The 18,289-nt window shown below is 59.0% G+C and overlaps 1 protein-coding gene across 2 annotated transcripts in view; it reads right to left on the bottom strand.

The window, feature by feature from the left end:
• Positions 1-6,874: 6,874 nt before the first annotated feature.
• LZTS1 (leucine zipper tumor suppressor 1) overlaps positions 6,875-18,289 on the bottom strand; it is a 53,466-nt gene continuing 42,051 nt past the window's right edge. For both annotated transcript variants that reach the window (XM_059696053.1, XM_059696052.1), the window contains exons 2-4: positions 14,741-15,216; positions 12,919-13,719; positions 6,875-10,489 (exon numbers count right to left, since the gene is read on the bottom strand). In XM_059696053.1, coding sequence (XP_059552036.1) covers positions 9,818-10,489; positions 12,919-13,719; positions 14,741-15,085 — 1,818 coding nt within the window. In that variant the 5' untranslated portion in view covers positions 15,086-15,216 and the 3' untranslated portion in view covers positions 6,875-9,817. The remainder of the gene's footprint in view (positions 10,490-12,918; positions 13,720-14,740; positions 15,217-18,289) is intronic.

The following is an 18,289-nucleotide window of genomic DNA, read 5'->3' as shown; positions in this document are numbered from 1 at the left end:
CCTCCTGCTTTCTAAGTATAGCCTTTGAGGCCCAGCCAGATGGGAGCCGGAGCCAGAGTTTCCCTGGAAAGCATTTGCTTTCACAGGGGCCTGGCGGGAAGCTGGGCAGGAGGCTGGCGGGGCTGGAGGGTGGGCGAAGGTGCTCAGCCGCCTGGAGGGCCTGGTTCGCTGGGGTCGCTGTCTGTACAGATGGTCCTGAGGCCTGAGGGGGTGGTCCTCTCCCTCCAGTCTGTCGTGGCCAAAGCTGGAGCCAGAGTAGACCAAGCTCAGGCTGGTGTTTTCAGGGGCTGGAGGATGGGTGGCCCTGGGGAGCTTGGCCACTCTGAGGGGCAGTGGAGGGGAAAAGCGAGGTGACCTGGACCAGCTGACATATGGCTGCTCGCCACTGCTCCCTTGCTGTGCCCGAGCCCAGCTCCCCCGCCTGGAGCCCAGCAGCCTCACCCGGCCCCTTCTCCTCTAGATTGGGAAATGCTTCAGAACCCCATTCACTTACTGGGGGGGGGGTCACCTCTCCTGGGATATTCATACTTCTGAACGCTTGCCCCAAAGACACGCCTTTCTAACATGAAATTTCAGGATTCTGGGGTGGGAAGGGCTGTGCTGGGGGGAGGGGAATCGGGGCTCCCTTCGTCTGTGGGCAGGTGGGCAGGAGGAGCTCAGACACAACCTCTGTGGCCTGTGAGGGACAGGGGACCTGGGCTGTGGCCAGGGCGGGAGGAGGGGCAGCCTGGCGTCCCGGTGATGGCCTCAACCAGGCCTCGCGGCTAGGGACCTGGGCTCCCTGAGTCACAGCATCTTCCCGTGTGAAATGCGGGGCCCTGTGGGGGTAGGTGCAAGTGCAGGTTTGGGAAGTCATGCAGCCCAGCCAGTGCCCCCATTTCCCTTCCCTGGGCCTGGCCAGCACCCCCACTACCCACCCCCCCATCTGCTCTGCTGCCCCCCAGCTTCCTGCCTGGAAAAACCAGTCGAGCAGAGGGAGCCTTGGCTTTGCACCCACAGGCTGTGAGCCCAGGGCCTCGCGGGGCCGCAGCCCCAGAAGGCGCCACCGGAGAGGGATCTCGCAGGCTAATCATCCTGTTACCTGTGGTGTAAGGACTTTCATCTGCCTCGCCTGTCACTGACCATGCACGCTGTCTTGAGCTCCTTACTGTTCAATTAGCCCTAATTGAGGCAGTGGGGGCGGGGAGCAGGAGGGAGAAGAGGGGGCGTGGGGGGGGAGGGGATCTGTGCCTGTGTGTGTGCACACGCGAGCATGTGTGTGTACCTGTGCGGTGTGAGTGTGTGCGCCCAGGCTGGCACTGAGAGGCAGGGCTGCGTGAGGAGAGGCTGCACTGGGTGGGGGGCCGGATGCTAACTGCTCCCTCTGGCAGGGGTTTTGGTCGTCAGAGGCTGGCTCAGGCCCAGGCCGTTCGCACACCCCCTCGCAAATTCCTCTTTGTTCCTTTGTTCCCCAGCTGCGCCCTCTCCCCCAGGGCTTTCCCCACAAGCCAGCCTTCTGGAGCTGGGACGGGGCAGGGGGTGGGGAGACAGCTGACCAGAACCAGTCAGCTGTACCCCCAGGGCTTTCCCCACAAGCCAGCCTTCTGGAGCTGGGACGGGGCAGGGGTGGGGGGACAGCTGACCAGAACCAGTCAGCTGTACCCCCAGGGCTTTCCCCACAAGCCAGCCTTCTGGAGCTGGGACGGGGCAGGGGTGGGGGGACAGCTGACCAGAACCAGTCAGCTGTACCCCCAGGGCTTTCCCCACAAGCCAGCCTTCTGGAGCTGGGACGGGGCAGGGGTGGGGGGACAGCTGACCAGAACCAGTCAGCTGTACCTCCAGGGCTTTCCCCACAAGCCAGCCTTCTGGAGCTGGGACGGGGCAGGGGTGGGGGGACAGCTGACCAGAACCAGTCAGCTGTACCCCCAGGGCTTTCCCCACAAGCCAGCCTTCTGGAGCTGGGACGGGGCAGGGGTGGGGGGACAGCTGACCAGAACCAGTCAGCTGTACCCCCAGGGCTTTCCCCACAAGCCAGCCTTCTGGAGCTGGGACGGGGCAGGGGTGGGGGGACAGCTGACCAGAACCAGTCAGCTGTACCTCCAGGGCTTTCCCCACAAGCCAGCCTTCTGGAGCTGGGACGGGGCAGGGGTGGGGGGACAGCTGACCAGAACCAGTCAGCTGTACCTCCAGGGCTTTCCCCACAAGCCAGCCTTCTGGAGCTGGGACGGGGCGGGGGTGGGGGGACAGCTGACCAGAACCAGTCAGCTGTACCTCCAGGGCTGCAGCTTTGCTGGGGCGGCTGGAGCCTGGGTGCCACTGTAGCTCATCACACATCGAAGCCGTGGCAGGCACTGTATTCACAAACAAGAATAAGCATGGTGAACACATTGTGATAGTAATAACAGTAGCAACACTAGCTTACTTTTATTGGGCGTTATCTCATTTAATGTCCTGACAACCTCCTGAAGCGCAGGGTTAAGTAACTAATCCAAGGTCACGGGGGCCGGCGCGGTGCAGCCAGCTCAGAATCCGCAGATGGAGCGCGTGCCCCCGGCTGTGCTGCTTCCCATCCAGGCCCCTGGGCCTCAGGTGGGGCAGGACAGGGCGGGGGGGGGGGGGGGTGGTTCTCACAACGATCAAGACTGACAAGAGGACCGTCTCGGTGTTCATTGAGCCTATACAGATGGTAGAGGTGACGTTTCAGTGAAGAGACTTTGGTCAGCGGTTAGGTTCAGGTTTGCCATGGTAGGTGTTGGAACCATAAACTGGAGAGGCTTGAAGCCCGCTGAGGGCATTGAACCTGATTCGGGGGTCAGTGGGGAGCCCCGGAAGGGTGTGAGCAGAGGAGGGCGTGGTGGGAGCAGCGGCGGGGGGGGGGGGATAACCCCGCCTCTGTGTGCCGGTGTGTCTGATGGACGGAGCGAGGCCAAGGAGCCGGCAGGGTCAGCAGGGTCATCGCGGTGCCTGGGTCTGTCATTCACTAACTGTGTGACCTTGAGGAAGTCCTTCCTGGTCTCTCTTTAGCACATCTGTCCAAGTGAGGTGGGTGGAATTACATGTCTAGGATGTCTTGGGCGTTCTGTACTTCTGTAACGACCTCAGCCAGGCCAGTGGGCGTAGGAAGGAAAGAGGAGGGAGGCGAGGACTTTAAGAAGTAGACTCTACAGCAGTGGTTCTCAACCTGTGGGTCGCGACCCCTTTGGGGGTCGAACGACCCTTTCACAGGGGTCGCCTAAGACCATCGGAAAACACATATATAATTACATATTGTTTTTGTGATTCATCACTATGCTTTAATTATGTTCAGTTTGTAACAATGAAAAACATTCTGCATATCAGATATTTACATGACGATTCATCACAGTAGCAAAATTACAGTTATGAAGTAGCAACGAAAATAATTTTATGGTCGGGGGTCACCACAACATGAGGAACTGTATTAAAGGTCGCTGGCAGCATTAGGAAGGTTGAGAACCACTGCTCTACAGGATCTAGGATCTGATTGGAAAAAGAGGATCAAGGAAAAGCAGGGGCCCAGGTCGGCTCCCCCTGCCTGACGGGATTGAGACTGGAGGAGAAAGCAGTCCTGGGGACGGTTCCAATCAGACCGTCGGCCGGGTAAATGTCTGCGGAGGCCCCAGCAAAGCAGACCCTCCCGCCCCAACAAACAGACGTTTAAAAATATGTGTAGATGGATACATTAATTGAACATTTCTAAGCAAGTTACATGGAAACTTTAGCACCCACACAAGGATTATGCCATTTCACAAAGTTGTTTTTCACTTGCACACGCGGAAGAGCGATGCTTAATGCGCCAGGCTTACCCGAGGCCTTCACTGGACGTGAGGGGCGGAGTTGTCCTGTGGGAAAGGAAGGGAGGCTTCAGGCTGCTCGGGGCTGCAGGAGACATCCAGGTGTAGCAATGAGAGATGCTGGGCCAGAGGACAGTGCGGAGCCTGCCAGGAAGCTGTCTGCTGAGGCCCCAGGGAAGGTAAGATTTCCCAGACAGAGAACTTGGGGGGGGGGGGGGGAGGCCCGAGTTAGGAAAGGACAGTGACTAGCAGTCTCCCCACATGTGGAAGGAGGGGACACTTTGGTTCTCCAGCTCCCCTTTCCCTGTAGCCACCCCCCTCCCTCTGCCTTCCAGGCCCAGCACCGTCTGTGCACAGACCACGGTGCCCGTGTGTCTCCCTCACGGCGCTCACGGCTCCTGGGGATGGAGGTGCACCCGCTTTGTCTGTCATTCGCACCGTGTGAGGCCTGTGAGGGGAAAGGGCCGCAGCTGCTTTTGTTCACCTCTATCTCTAGTATCTGGATCCGGGCTTGGCACCCAGTCGGCCCCGGTAAATATTTGTTGAGTGAACGCAGGCAGCACCCGAGGGGATGGACGGGGATGTCTGATGCTTCGCCTGTGACGCACGGGCTGCGTGGAGATCTGGGAGCAGCACGGCTTTCCTCCCTGCTGCGGAGGCTGCGTGGGGACCGTGGCCACTGCCTCCCGCCTCACAAGCACGTGGCCGGTGCGCTCTGTCCCGGGCCCCGCGAGGATGGCTGTGCCCGCGCTGGGCGGCCCTGCTGAGGCTCCCTCTGCTTCTCTAGGGCAGTGGTTCTCAGCCTTCCCAATGCCGCCAGCGACCCTGTAATGCAGTTCCTCATGTCGTGGTGACCCCCAACCATAACATTATTTTCGTTGCTACTTCATAACTGTAATGTTGCTACTATAAACAATATGTAATTATATATGTGTTTTCCGATGGTCTTAGGCGACCCCTGTGAAAGGGTCGTTCTACCCCCAAAGGGGTCGCAACCCACAGGTTAAGAACCGCCCTCTAGAGTCTCTCTCTTCTCTCTCTCTCTCTCTCTCGCTCGCTCTCTCTCTCGGTCTCATATTTGCCTTTTGTCCCCCCCACCCCTAAAATAATAAGCAGGTTTGGAGGCTCACGGAAGGCCTGTGTCCTGGACGGCGCTCCAGGGGAAGTGGGGGTGGGGAAAGCCGTTGTTCCCCACGTTGCTGCCAACTCCTGCGGCTGGAACAGTCACTCCCCGGCCTGTCCCTTCCTGAGCCCTCTTCTTCCTCGCCCTGCGGATGGAGAGGGGCTTGTCGGGGTGGTCTGTCAGGGGCCTGGCTGCCAGAGGTGTTTTGGTTATTTCCTGCTAAGCCACATAAGAAATCCCCCCGAATTAAGGGCCATTTGATGTGTGCTGGGCGCTGAGGCCAGGCTCTGGAAGGGGAGAAGCAGGAGCAGGTCTGTTCCTCAGGTTTGGCTGCCTCCTGGTCACTGGCTCGGCTGCACTTAGCTGGGGCCGAGCTGGGACAACAGGACCTCCTGCCCCATGGGGTCTCTCTGGCTGATTTGGGGGGCTTCCTACAAGGCAGCTCAGGGCCCCCAAGAGTATAAAAGTGGAAGGTGAAAGTGAGTCCCAGGGCGTGGCTGAACTCCAGGGGAGGGGGCTACCCGGGTGGGAACAGTGGGAGACATAGGCCAGGGGGTGTCACCTCTGCAACAGCCTAGCAGCCTTGGGCCACACCGAGGAGGAAGACCGGACAGCGTCACCCCGGGCCCGACATGACCCCTTTGCCTTGGAATCTGACCGATGCGGGATCTAGTTCCAGCTTGGTCACCGACCTTCCTGGGGCTGGAGGCTCAGGGCAGCCCGGCCTCCCTCCCTCACCAACGTGCTCCTGGCGCCTGTGTGGGCGGGAGGCGCCTGTGTGAATGCCTGTCCTGGGATGAGTTTCTTATCTCTCCCTCCTCCCACTCCACTCATGTCTCACCCTTACCCCCAACCCCTGCTGCCTGCCACCTTCCCTGGACATTCTGATCAGTCCCCTGCAGAGGCACGGTCTTCTGTCTACTCTCGCCTGTTCCACAGGCTGCCTCGTGTGCCTAGTTCCCTTTCCATGGCACCTGCCACCTGAGTAGACCCCCGTGAGCCTAGCACCTGAGCCCAGGGAAGTAGGTGGCACTTGTCCAGGTAAATGAGGCAGGCTGACAGCAGGAGGCTGGCCAGGTGGCCACTGGGGTGCCTGCAACTTCCCAGCTGGGAGGCCCTGGGCAGTGGCAACAGTAGCCACTCTAGACTCCTGCGGAAGTGGCCACATGCAACAGACCAAGGGGCTGGCTGGTGAAGTGAGCGTCCGGGGCGAGAGACAGGGGAGGCCTTAGGTGGGGCTGTGTGTGTGTGTGGGGGGGCTCTCTTTTGGAGGGGACCCTCTGCCTTTGCAGAGGACTGCTGGGGGTCCAGCCCCAGTGGTCCAGGGGTTCCCAAAGGTGTGAACGGAGTCGGCAAAGAATGTTTTACACGGAGACAGCGTTCAGAACTCTCTAGCTTTCCTTAGTCTCCGTGGATCTTCCCTGTGCCTGGCTGAAGCCTCAGAGAGAGATCCCAAGGCAAGCTGAGCCTTTATTTTATAGTGAGAGGTAAACAAGGTAGTGGTTACCAAAGTTACACTGTTCTTGTGAGTTTCACTTGTTTACACCATGGTTATACTTCCTCAGCCCCTTAGCTTCCCTGATAAGATCTAGGGAGTGTTCCAAGGTCAAGCCTAATTATGCTAAGAGGCCTGTGCCCTCTAAGCTGGGAATTGTTTGTGACTTTGCCCGCAGGTCAGTCCGAGGCCTCACCCTGTATCAGCTCCCCACAGAGGACCATGCCCCTTGGTCTCCTTTTCCCTCCTCGGGGTCAGCCCAGGGCCCTCATAGGTAAGGTGGTGCAGGGCCCAGCTGGAAGTCCAGCGTCCCCACCAGCCAACACCCACCTCATCAAGGCCTCCCACCGTCCCCAGTGGGAAGGGCGGCACCTTTCTTGTTTCAAATGGAGGGGCCCCAAGGCTGCCGGGCCACAGCCGGGGAAGGAGGGTGGCTTGAGTAGACAAAAGCGGCCATGGAAGACATGAGAAATGGCATTCTTTATTCATAAATAAAAACATGAAACCACCAGAAATAGTTTACATGGCCAAAAGGGGCATCAAAAATAAAATAAAACGAAGCTGTCGAAAGCAAAGCAAACAAAACAAGAAGCAACCGAGAGAAAAAGGACTGTACATACTCTTCCGGCCGCCAGCCCGTCCCAAGGCCGCCCGGCTCGGGGTGCCGGCTCTGCCTGCAGACGCAGCAGACGCTCCACACGGGAGGGCGGGGAGCACCACCTGCTCGGGGGTGGGTGGGGGGAGATGGCTCCCGCTCAGCAGAACTCGGGGCGCAGGGTACGCCCCTCCTGACGCTGCTGCTCCACCAGCCCAGCCTGCCTCACCTCCGTGCAGCCTGGCTAGGGCGGGACCAGGCCGGGGCAGGGGCAGAGGCTCAGCAGCTGCCTCTCAGGGAGAGAGGGCCCCCAGTCCGCACAGAGCTCAGTGTCCACATGGGCGGAGTGTGCCCTGCAGTGGGTGCCCGCCCGAGTCTGGTCATCCCAAGTCCCCGAGGCAGAGCCCCCTCCTCGCAGAGGTGGTGCGGCTGCTGCGCTCTCTGCAGACAGCTGGAGCGTTTTCAGGCCAGGCGATCATGGGGGCGCCAGCAAGCCAGCCAGCAGGAGTGCTCAGAGGGAAGGGCCCTGGGCCAGGCTGCCTGCTCTGAGGCCCAGTTGTCCGACCTCCCCAGTCCTGCCAGCCTCTGCTGTCCAGAGCCCCGTCTGGAGAGGCTGGGTCTGGCGGGCACGGTCCAGGAGGAGTAAGCAGTTTCCACAGGGAGGGGATGAAAGCCACACGGTGGTGAGGTTGCTATGTTACAAGTCACTGATGCACCCTGGTGCCACTGTGGGCCATCCTGAGGCCTGGGGCTGGTGGCAGCCCAGGGAGGGATCCAAGGGTTGGCTGAGGGCAGGGCTGTGGGGTGCAGGGCACGGTCATACCTGGTTAGCACCCACCTCTTCTCAGGTGAGGGACTGCTCTTTGGGAGGGGTGTCGGGGTGTCTCCGGCCTGGGGAGGGGCCAGCAGCCCCTTCCTCTGGCCTGTGGGGCAGTCTCACTGGGAGGAAGGACTCCAGGCCTGGCTGGTGGAAATGGAGGGATGACGGCACAGCACAGGGCATGGGACCCCTTTGACTTGGGTTCTGCACAAGGCCCAGTGGCCGGTAGGGCCCTGCAGGCAGGGAGGGGGCTCTTGGCCTGTGGATTCCAGGTTTAAATCTGGCTTATGACTAAGAGCCATGGCTTCCAATTCCAGAAACGCTCCTCCGTCGTGTGAAGGCAGCAGGACAGGCACAGCGTAACCGGCCTCGGGAAGGAATGTGGTGGGTCCTGGAGGGACCGGGACAGGAAGAGGAGCAGCTTCATTCCCACCAGGAGTCTGTAGCCGAAGGTCAGAGGTCAGGAGACAGAGGGGGACCGGTGTGGAACAGCCAAGTGCCCCAGGGAGCCCCTCGCCCCCGACAGGCAGGCATGAGGCGCGGGCACCCAGCAAGGGCTGGCTGTCCTAGGAACAGCAGCTGTGGCTAGAGTCAAAAATAGAACCTGGAACAGCCTGGCTGCCTGCTAGATCTGGCTGGCTTCTAAAAAGACAAGAAAGAAAGGAAAAGAAGGAAAAAAAATTCTGAAACAAGCAACTGAGAAACTCTACCTTTTCTGTGCTCCCCAGCGCTGCACATCCTGAGAACGGAGACCCCGCCTCCCCCGGTGCCGGCCCAGCTCCCAGCAGCTGCAGCCTCTGGCTTCCTGACAGTCCGGCTCTGGGGCTCGGGGTGGAGGGAGGCCCGCGTGGCCCTGGGACGGTCACAGAGTGCTGCCTTCACACAGCCCTGGGCTGTGTCTGCGCCTCTTGCTCTCCCTGCCTGGGGCTCGGGCCACCAGCACTCTGGGGACCCCTCCTGACCAGGAAGGACTCCTGTCTGAACTTGGCCCTGGAGCCATGAAGGGAGCAGGCGTGCCACTGCCCAGGCCGTCCTGACCATCTTGGTGGATACAGGCTGTTCTGGATCCAGCAAAGGCTGGGTTCTTGGGAAGAAAACAAGTTCAAAGTAGCCGCTGGCCAACTTAGCCAGATGGGGAAGCCACGCCTCCAGACCCCACCAGGACTATACCAGGCTCTCCTTGGCACAGCTGGAATGCCATGCCCACCCGTGTCCCTGAGCCTGCAACCTTCCCTACCCAGCACCTACCCAGGTATCTATGGCTTTAAGAAAAGTGGTCACTGAGATCAAAGGCCACCGGCTGCCCAGAGGCGGCTCACCGTGTCAGCAGGCCCAGCAGGGTCGGGTCAGACTACTGAGCTTCTCCCTCTGCCCGCTGGGGTCCTCGCTGACCGGGGCTACCCAGCTCTCCCCTCCTTTCTGTGGCTTGCCGGCACCAGCACCGGGGCAGCGCTGATGTGGCCAAGCCAGCTTCCAGGCACCCCGCCCCAACCCCTGCGCCTCCTCAGCCAGAGGAAGAGCTCAGGTGATGACTGGGTCAGATTACAAGGATTCTGGTCACAAATGGCTTCGTTCTATTCCCAAGGCATCCCAGTGTGTCGGGGGAGAAAGACGGTGGGAAGAGAGGGGGTCGCTGACCTTCGTGGCAGCCACCACCATCCCTGGGGAAGGGTATCTCTAAGTATTTGAACACAGGCCAAGGTGTAGGGAGACCTTGACCAAATGATGGAGACGCCTGGCCCATCTCTCGGGAAGGCTAGAGGTCTGGTGGGCGGCAGAGTGGTGAGCACTGCGCCACGGGAAAGGGGAGGAAGGCCAGGGACAGTCCCTTCTCTCCCCTCTGCTTCCCTCCCCGAGGATCCCAGGTCTGTGCCCGGCAGGCTTCTCTCAGAGGCTCAGCTACTGAGCAGGGAGGAGGGGAGGGAGCCCTCCTGGACAGCCCTGCACCCTGCCTCCCGATGCCGGTCCCGGCTCTCCCCTCCCAGGAGGCCCCTCAGATCTCGGTGGCTATGATGTCCTCGTAGGGGATGTCGGCCCCTTCAAGGTCAATCTCCAGAGCCTCCCCGGCCCCGTCTCTGTGGGCCAGCTGCTGCAGGGCCTTCTCCAGGCGCTGGTTCCGCTGGTACATGGCCAGGTAGCTCTGCTGCAGCTGCTTCTGGTACTGGATCACCTTCTCTTTCTCCTCCTTCCAAACCAGCCGCTCGTGCTGGAAGCCTGAGGACATCTGGTCGTGGCCTTGCCGCTCCTCCTTGAGCTCAGCCCGCAGCCGCTCCAGCTCCCGCTGCAGGGCCGGGATGTCCTCGGAGAAGGTGGGCCCCGGCCCGGCCCCCAGCACCGGCCCCCGGGGCGCGCAGTCCCGCTGCAGGGCGGCCTGCGCCCGCAGGTCCTGCAGCTCCTGCTCCAGCAGGTTCACCTTCTCCCGCAGGAGCTCCGACTCGTTCTTCTTGCGCTGCAGCTCGTTCTCGCAGACCTCCAGCTCCAGGCCCTTGGTGCGCAGCGCGCCCTCCAAATCCCGCGTCTTCAGCTCCATGCCCTCCAGCTTGCCCCGCGTGTCCTTCAGCTGCGCCTTCAGACTGAGGATCTCACTGGCCTTGGCGTTGACCTCCATCTGGGACTCCTTCAGCTGCTGCTTCAGGAGGGAGATCTCGCCCGACTTCTGGCACACCTGCCGGGGGTCCGGTCGGGGTGGGAGAGAGGAGAGAGTGGGAGGTGAGAGGCCGTCGCCGGGCGACAGCTCCGCTGCCTCACAGAAGGAAGCTGTCCTGACAGCTCCCGGGCGTGCTGGTCTGAGTGACCACGAAGGCCAAGCCCCTCCTCGGAGCTCATTTCATTCTGTAGCCTGGCTCGCTCTGTCCACATTCCTCCCTCACCCCCAACTCAGAGTCAAAATCCCAATCTATACCCAAGCCTATAGTCACCTGCAATCAATGACCAGAGGTTTAACCTGCCCGCTCCTGGCATCTCCACCATCCACATTTAACATCAGCGGTATCGACTTCCATGTCTGCCCCATCTCCATCACCATGTTTATGCACATACTCTCTGACCTCACCCCTGCACACGCCCAGCTCCCCTGTCCTCCCTACAGGACACGTTCATGCACTCACCCCCTGATGAGCACCATGCCTGGCTCTGAGACAGGCCCGGTTCCGATCTTCCGATCTACCAAACGATGGGCGACTGTGTTCTGCCTGCCCCCATGCCTCCACCATTTCTATTCCTGTTCCCCAACAAATTCGGCCAAGATCCACGACCACCACCAAGGCACTGAAGCAGACCGGTGGTTTCTGGGTCTGGGCCATTCAGGGCCGTGAGTGGCTGAGAAGAAGGCCGAGGCCCACCTGGGTGTGTGTCCTGGAGTGCGTCCCGCTGCCCCGGGAGGCTGGTGGAATGAGCCTGGGGCCCGGGCCTCTCACAGGAGGGATTCTGGGAGCAAGACTGGCAGCCACCTGGACATTTCTCACGTTTCCTCAGAAACCCCCTTGTTGTCATGAACTACCCTGGAAGCATCGACTGGGACCAAGAAAGCCTTTCCAAGGCCAAGCCTCAATCTGCTTATGGAGGGAGCGGCAGGAGTGAGGGTTGAGGCACGGGCCTGGCTTCGGATCCTGACTTGACGCTGAGAACCTGAGTGACCATTAGCGTCATGGCTATATGGCATAGTGATGAAATATCTGAACTCTGGGGCCAAGCTGTCAGGATCAAGTCCTGGCTCTGATACTTATTATGCGGTGGCCGTGGGCAAGCCATTTAACCAGCTGCTCTTGATCATCACCCCTCTGTGCCTCAGTCTCCATAACTGAAAAGTGAGGATGAGGAACAGTACCTCCTCCACAGGGTAAGGAGTAGATGAGAGAACCGAGGGCCTGACACTTAATAAACACTCTACACATTACTATTATAACTGTTTGGACATACCTATGCTATTATAAATGTCTACTTTAATTTATTTAACTGACTGTTTTACTATCTAGCCTGATTGGACAACCTGGCAGCGAGGTCCACAGCCATGTCCAGCTCAGCTCCAGGCTGGACGGACCAGGAGGGATGCCCAATGCCAGAGACGCCCCCGGGCGTCCCCAGGGCTGACTGAGAAACAATAACTGCCGGAGGGTCTGCTGTGCCCACACGGACATGGAGGAAGGCACTGCTCTCACGGCTCACCTTCTTTCCGCCCCAGAAAACCTGCAAACAGGAAGTGACACCCTCCTCCCCTGCCCAGTCCCCCATCCATCTCTCCCACAGAAGGGATCTTTCCCTCTACTACTGGTAACACCTCATTCTGGCTGCCAGGATCAGTGCAGACAGCTCTAGTGCAAACAGATGTTTGTGCTGCTAGGGTAGTGGTGCTGGTCCAACCAGACCCAGTGGCCCTTCAGTCCCTTTCACACAGTGTTTGCCTGGGTGAGCCACAGAGCTGCTATGCACACACTCCCGCCTGTCCCAGCGCACCGCCAGGAGCCTCCCGGGGAGAAAAGCTGCCCTTAGGCAGCAGGATGGGGGGTGAGCTGGTTCTCCGGCAGCCAGATGCGGAGGCCTCACTGCCAGGGTGTCTGAGTGCGTGCATGTGTGTGCATGAGCCCTTGTCTTCCTGTCCTGTTTCCATCTCAGACACTGGACAGAACCCCCACTTCTGGGGGGAGCGGTCCATCCTGTCCCTGAGACCTGCCACACATGGCGGCACTCTCACCAGTGGGTGGGGACCCTCCCCTCAAAAGTCACACATCCTAGGCTCTCTCGTGGCTCTCGGACCGGCATGAACTCAGGTATGGCCGTGCTTCCACTGAGCCTCCTGTGAGCAGGGGAAGTGAGCCGGCCCTCAGATACCCGCTGGGCCTTGCTTCTTATGGCTCCAGCCTCTTGGTTAGTGACTTGGTCAATAAATTCAATTCTGGGGGCCACGAGGCCCTGAGACAGGGAGAGAGTGAGAAGCGCAGACTGACTGCATCCCTAATACGGGAGTCCCTCGTTTGGGTCATGAAGCTGGCCCTTTAGCGCGGCGTGCTGGGCAGTTTGTGTCCACACACCACTGGCCAGGACCTGGAGGAGGGGAGAGGCCGGGCACCAAACAGGGCGAACCCTCCCCAGTCTTACCTCCCACTGGGTCTCCTCCAGCGCGGGGCCGAAGCTGGTCTTCTCCTTCTCGTAGGACCGCAGCTTGCTCTCCAGCAGGTCCTGCTCCTTCATGAGGCTCTCAAGCTCCTGCCGGAGCTGCCGCTTCTCCTGCTGGAGCTGCAGCACCTGCAGGTGCAGCACCTGCTGTGTGCGCTGGCCCTTCTGCGAGGCCTTCAGCCGGCCGCTGCTCTTGGGCTCGGGGCCCTCCAGCTCCTCGGGGTAGCGCCACGGCCGCTCCTCGTAGGCCTGGCTGGAGGCCAGCTCCTTCTCGTCAAAGCTGCGCCGCAGCTTCTGTAGCTCGCCCTCCCTCTCCAGCAGCTTCTGCTCGAGCTCCTGGATGGCGCACTCGTCCGTGGAGATGGGCGAGCGCACGCAGGAGGGGCCCCTGTCCGCCTTGCTCGGGTGGGCCAGCTTGCTGCCGCCGTCGGAGAAGGACAGCGCCTTCAGGCTCATCATGTTGCTGTCCTGGAGGAGGATGCCCTGGGTGATGTTGTGGGCTGAGCCCCCAAAACGGCTGGCGGGCCCCACGGCCGTGACCAGCGGGTCCAGCTGGTAGCTGCTGCTGGTGCTGTGTGTGGGCAGGCTGGACATGGAGTTGCGGCCGGAGTCGGACAGAGCCCCGGAGCACTGGCCAGGCCTCGGCTCCTGCTCCTTGGGCTTGTCCGAGGGGGCGGGGTGCAGCTGGTGGCCGGTGCTCTCGGGGGAGGCGTGCAGGACGGCTCCTGATCGCGGCAGCACCGGCTTGAAGGCTGTGGGCCGCACCGCACCCTTCTCTGAGGCCTGGGGAGACAAAGAACCACATGACCTTGGGTCTCCCTGTCCACCCAGCCACGCGGCACCCTTCTCTGTCACAGCCCTAGGCGGGCTCGCCTGGTGCTCTGAAGCTGCCGAATGTGTTGAATCTCTCAAGGAGAAACCGCTCTGGGCCATGAACTGCCACCTGCCACCAGCTCCTCCCAGCCTCCCGAGATGAACAGCTCCGCTGTCCTGTGTGGTGCCGGCAGAGGCGTGGGGCTGGGTGGGCATGGTCTCCCTGTAGGAGTCTCTGCTCACCTCTACCGCCCTTCCAGCAGACACCGGCGTGGCCTCCTCAAAGGGTTGGGAGGAGCACCTGACATAACCCTTTCCTTGTCATTTTCACTGGTAGAGCATTTGCATCTAGAATCCCTTTCATCTGAAAAGCTTAAGGCTCTATGCAGACACACGGGGCCACTTCCTAGGGTATCAAAGCCCGCGAAGCGCTGGGGCTGAAGTGGGAACATGGTTTTTGGCATCCACCGGTGGGCCCCATGAGAGCTGAATCTGGAATGAGGACTGGCTTTCTGGAGTATGTAGGACTCTTTTGCCCTCATTTCTGCTAAAGATGATGGCAAGAAACTCACAGCCCTCATCCAGCCAGCCAGCCGGCTCCTGGCCCGGCTTGAGACGAGCTGCCGCACCACCAAGCAGCACATGAGGATCTGCTAGCAAAAGAAGCTGCCAGCTCTCCAAGCAGACTCTCCATCTGCTCTTCCGGGCGATACCAGAGCTCCCTCTCCTTCCCATGCACTTGGAAATGCTGCTGGTGGTCTTGCCTTGACCATCAGTTACATCCGGGAGCTCAGCAAGCCTTTCATTTCCCCTGCTCTTTGCTGAATGGCTCACCTAAGATGGGCCAACCTTTGGTCTCTGCAGCATGGCTGAGCATTTCCGACATCTAAATGTTTAGGTCACCGCCACCCCTCCCTGCCCTGTGTTCTCCACCTGTGCTGCTCTCCCTGCCATTCCAATCCACGCGCCCTGACCAGGGACCCCCACTTACCATTTCTAGCTGATTGGAGAAGGGCATGAGCTTGGGTGGGGTAGATGGGCCGAAGTCCACCCCAGCCTGGCCCCCCAGGTCCCCACTGGACAGTGCAGTGTAATCGGGGTGGTGGGCGCCCCGGGCCTTCTGGCTGACTTTAATGTAGAAGAAGTCTTCACTCTTGCCCATTTTGGAGCTGGACTTGCCATGCCCCGAGTCCTGGGAGAAGCCGAATCTGAGCAGCCCGTCCGAGTAGCGGTTGAGTTTCTTGAGGTGGGAGGACTTGCGCAGCTTGTACTGCGAAGCGCGGCAGTGCTTGCTGTGGAAGCCGTGGCCGGAGATGAGGCTACTGACGCTGCCCATGGTGACGCGGGGCGGGGGACAGGCGGGGCAGCGAGGGCACCTGGAGTGGCTGTGGCAGCGCGGGGCAGTCCTGGCTCCGGGAAAGGACTGCGGTCATAGCAAAGGCCTCCAGAGCCTGGGAGAGCGCGGATCTGGAAGAGACACAGGGCAGGAGTCAGCAGGGCTGGCCCTGCGGTCCTGGTGGGACCGGAAGAGGAGTCCTCACTGCTGGCCCTGGCAGTGGAGACATGCAGACATGCATGCGTCTGAACAGAAGCCCAGCCCTGTCCCTGGGCTCTCTTTTCTTCCTTGTCCCCGGATTCAGCAGCGTTCCCTTGAGGGTCTGCTTCCCAGGGCGCTGTTCTGAGCGGGGGTGGGGGGGGGCTGGGGGTGGGGGTGGGAACAGGGTGGAGACCAAGACACTTACTGCGCCTGTGCCTGGGGGCTTGTGTTCAGGGTAGTATGGATGGGCTATGGACAGCGTGCACCATCTCAAGTGACAGAGGTGCTATGGGATAAAGCAGAGTGCGTGGGATGGAATTTGGGGGGCTGTTTATACAGGGAGCACCGGGGTGGCCTCTCTGTTGGGGGTATCATTTAAAAAGACCCCCCCAAAAATGGGGGAGCAAGCTGCATGGGAATGTGGGGGAGAGAGCAGCAGCTCCGAAGCAGCCCGCGTGCAGTCCTGTGTCCCTGCGGTGCGGCGTGCCTGGCACACGTGAGACCAGCAAGGAGGCCAGTTGGCAGGAAGCCAGTTAGCAGCAGGGAGGGAGGGGAAGCCAGGGGCTAGCAGGCCCGGGCCGCACAGAGCCTGGGCCCCAGGGCTTTGGCTGTCACTCTGTTGCTCTGGTGGCTTTCAGCAGCGACACCATGATCTGACTGAGGCCGTGGAGGGCCTGGGTGGACGTGGTGGGCCGATTATGCCAGGCGAGTGATACCATGGCTGGGCCAGGCGGTAGCTTTGGATTACACGTTAGATTTAATTTTAAGTTTTAGCTGATAGGATTTGCTACAGGTTCATATGCAGGGAGCAAGAGAAAGAGAGGAAGGAGTCTAGTCAAGTAAGTAGAGTAAGTATGTTTATTGAGATGCAAAGACCACAAAAGGAGCCAGTTTAGGATGAAGTGGGAGTAGAAGCGTCGGGAAGAGGGAGAGGAGTGCTGGAGAGTGGGCAGCAGGACGGGCGGGCGCTGTGTCGGCTGCAGATTTCTGTGTGAACGTTGTTGCGGAGAGAAGCCAGCTATGAGAGCAGAAGAGGCCACGGAGGAAGCGAAGGCAGGAAGAGAGAGAAGTCTGAGGATCCACTCGGGTGGTAGGAGGTGAGGAGTCTGCGGAAGAGAAGCAGGAGGCCTAAGGGAGCCACGGAAAGAAGTCGTCCCGGAAAGAGGATGGAGTCAGTACCGCTGAAATAAGATGATGGCTGAGGACTGGCCAGCGGATTTGGCCATGGGGGGGTCATCGGTGGCCCCAGCAAGAGCAGTTTTGGTGGAGTGGCGGGAAGAAAGGCCTGACTGGAGAGGGTTCCAGAGAGAACGAGGAGGGGAAAATTACTCCCTTGAATGTTGAGAAGTAGTGATAGGAGGCTTGGATTCCCAGTTATGAGCCCTGCCTGCTATTCGGTTTCATATACTAATGCTAAGACATATATTTTTTTAAAGTAATAGGAAGGCAACTTATAATAAATGCTGAAAACAATAATGATGACCTTGCCCCTCATTGGACAGAGGAATGAATACATTGGGACGTCAATACAACACATGATGATCCAATGAAGAAAGACAAAGCTACATGCTTATTAGTAAAATAGGAAATCAGAAGGACCCCGCACTCTTTATCTTGCTCTAAATGATACTGTTAACCCTGAAGGGGCAAAAGATGTCCAGGCAGGTTATGGAGAGTTGCGTGTGCACAGCGGGAGGAGCCAGAAGACTCCTCAACTCTGCACGTGGAGGCTTGGATTCAACTGTGCATTGCTATCCTGAAGAATCAAGTGGTTATGCATGAATAAATGTGTTCTATGTTCCATTAGTAAAAACAACACAGCAAAACAAGTTGATGGTCTCTTAGAATCATGGAACCATAGCCATTCCTACTCCAGAGGTTCATTATAAGGGATGTGTGAGATACCACCATAAGCCAATGGGTATGTACAAGGCATTCAATAAATGGTGGGCATTTTCATTGGTATCAATTATTATATTATTACCATTGTTCCCTCCAGCATTCATCAACCCTGTTATCTTCAACGCATCCCTTTTTCCAGAAGGAGTTCTCGCTTTTCCACATGCGACTTTCTTGCATCCCAATCCCTGACAGTGCTACCTACGCGTATGGAGTTCCTCTGTTCGCTTAACGAGTGACAATGACTAAATATACTTCTCATCCCCCAGGTCACCCATCTCTTGCTTAGCTAAGACCTTCAGGTCCTTCGAGGCAAAGATTCTTCTGTTTTCCATATGTAGGGAAGCTAGTTTTGGCCCAAAGACTCTCCTGCACTCTGCACAGTATATACCCCTTGGGCAACTGGTGACTTACTTTTGTCCGTCCAGTTGCACATTTTTGAGCATCTTTATGGGCAGTGTTGTGGAGATACGGCATATCTGGATTTGAAAATCAACTCCTCTGAGGTTTCTTTGCTTATAAAATAAAAATAATCACTCCTTCAGAGGACCAGCATGAGGATGAAGCAAACCAACAGCAGTCAAGGGCAACGCTCGCCCATGGTAGGCGCGCTGCATGTGTGTGATCAATGCGAGGACAAGACGGGAGTGTTGCCCTCGAGAAGCGTAGACCAGTTAGATTCTAACTAGTGTCAGGCTCCATGGATCTATCTGTGTTCTCCTGCTCCACCGCCAGCTCCTCTCACCTGCACCTTCAGACAGACTCCAAATTTGTCTTCCCCAGTCTGAAGCGGCACAGCCATCACACCCCCCGGTGAAACCCTGCCGGCTTCCCATTGTTCTCAGAGTAAAGCAGACTCCTCACCAAACCCCGCAGGCCCCTGGCAGGCCTCGGTTTGGCTCCAATCACATCTCACCCCATTCTTCCCCTGCTCATAACTACAGGTACAGCCCTCGACTCTTTTCTGTTGGTTGAACACATCTAGCCTTTTCCCACCAAGGGCCTTTCACCCCTGCTGTTGCCTTTGCTGACAAGTTTCTTCCCCCAGCTCTTTACACAGAACATCCTCTCATCCATTAGTTCTCAACCTAGAAATCACCTCCG

The sequence above is a fragment of the Myotis daubentonii genome, chromosome 5, assembly GCF_963259705.1.
Source record: "Myotis daubentonii chromosome 5, mMyoDau2.1, whole genome shotgun sequence".
Classification (NCBI taxonomy): Eukaryota; Metazoa; Chordata; class Mammalia; order Chiroptera; family Vespertilionidae; genus Myotis; species Myotis daubentonii.
The sequence above is the reverse complement of the archived record's forward strand: the minus strand, read 5'-3'. Positions and strand labels throughout refer to the sequence as shown.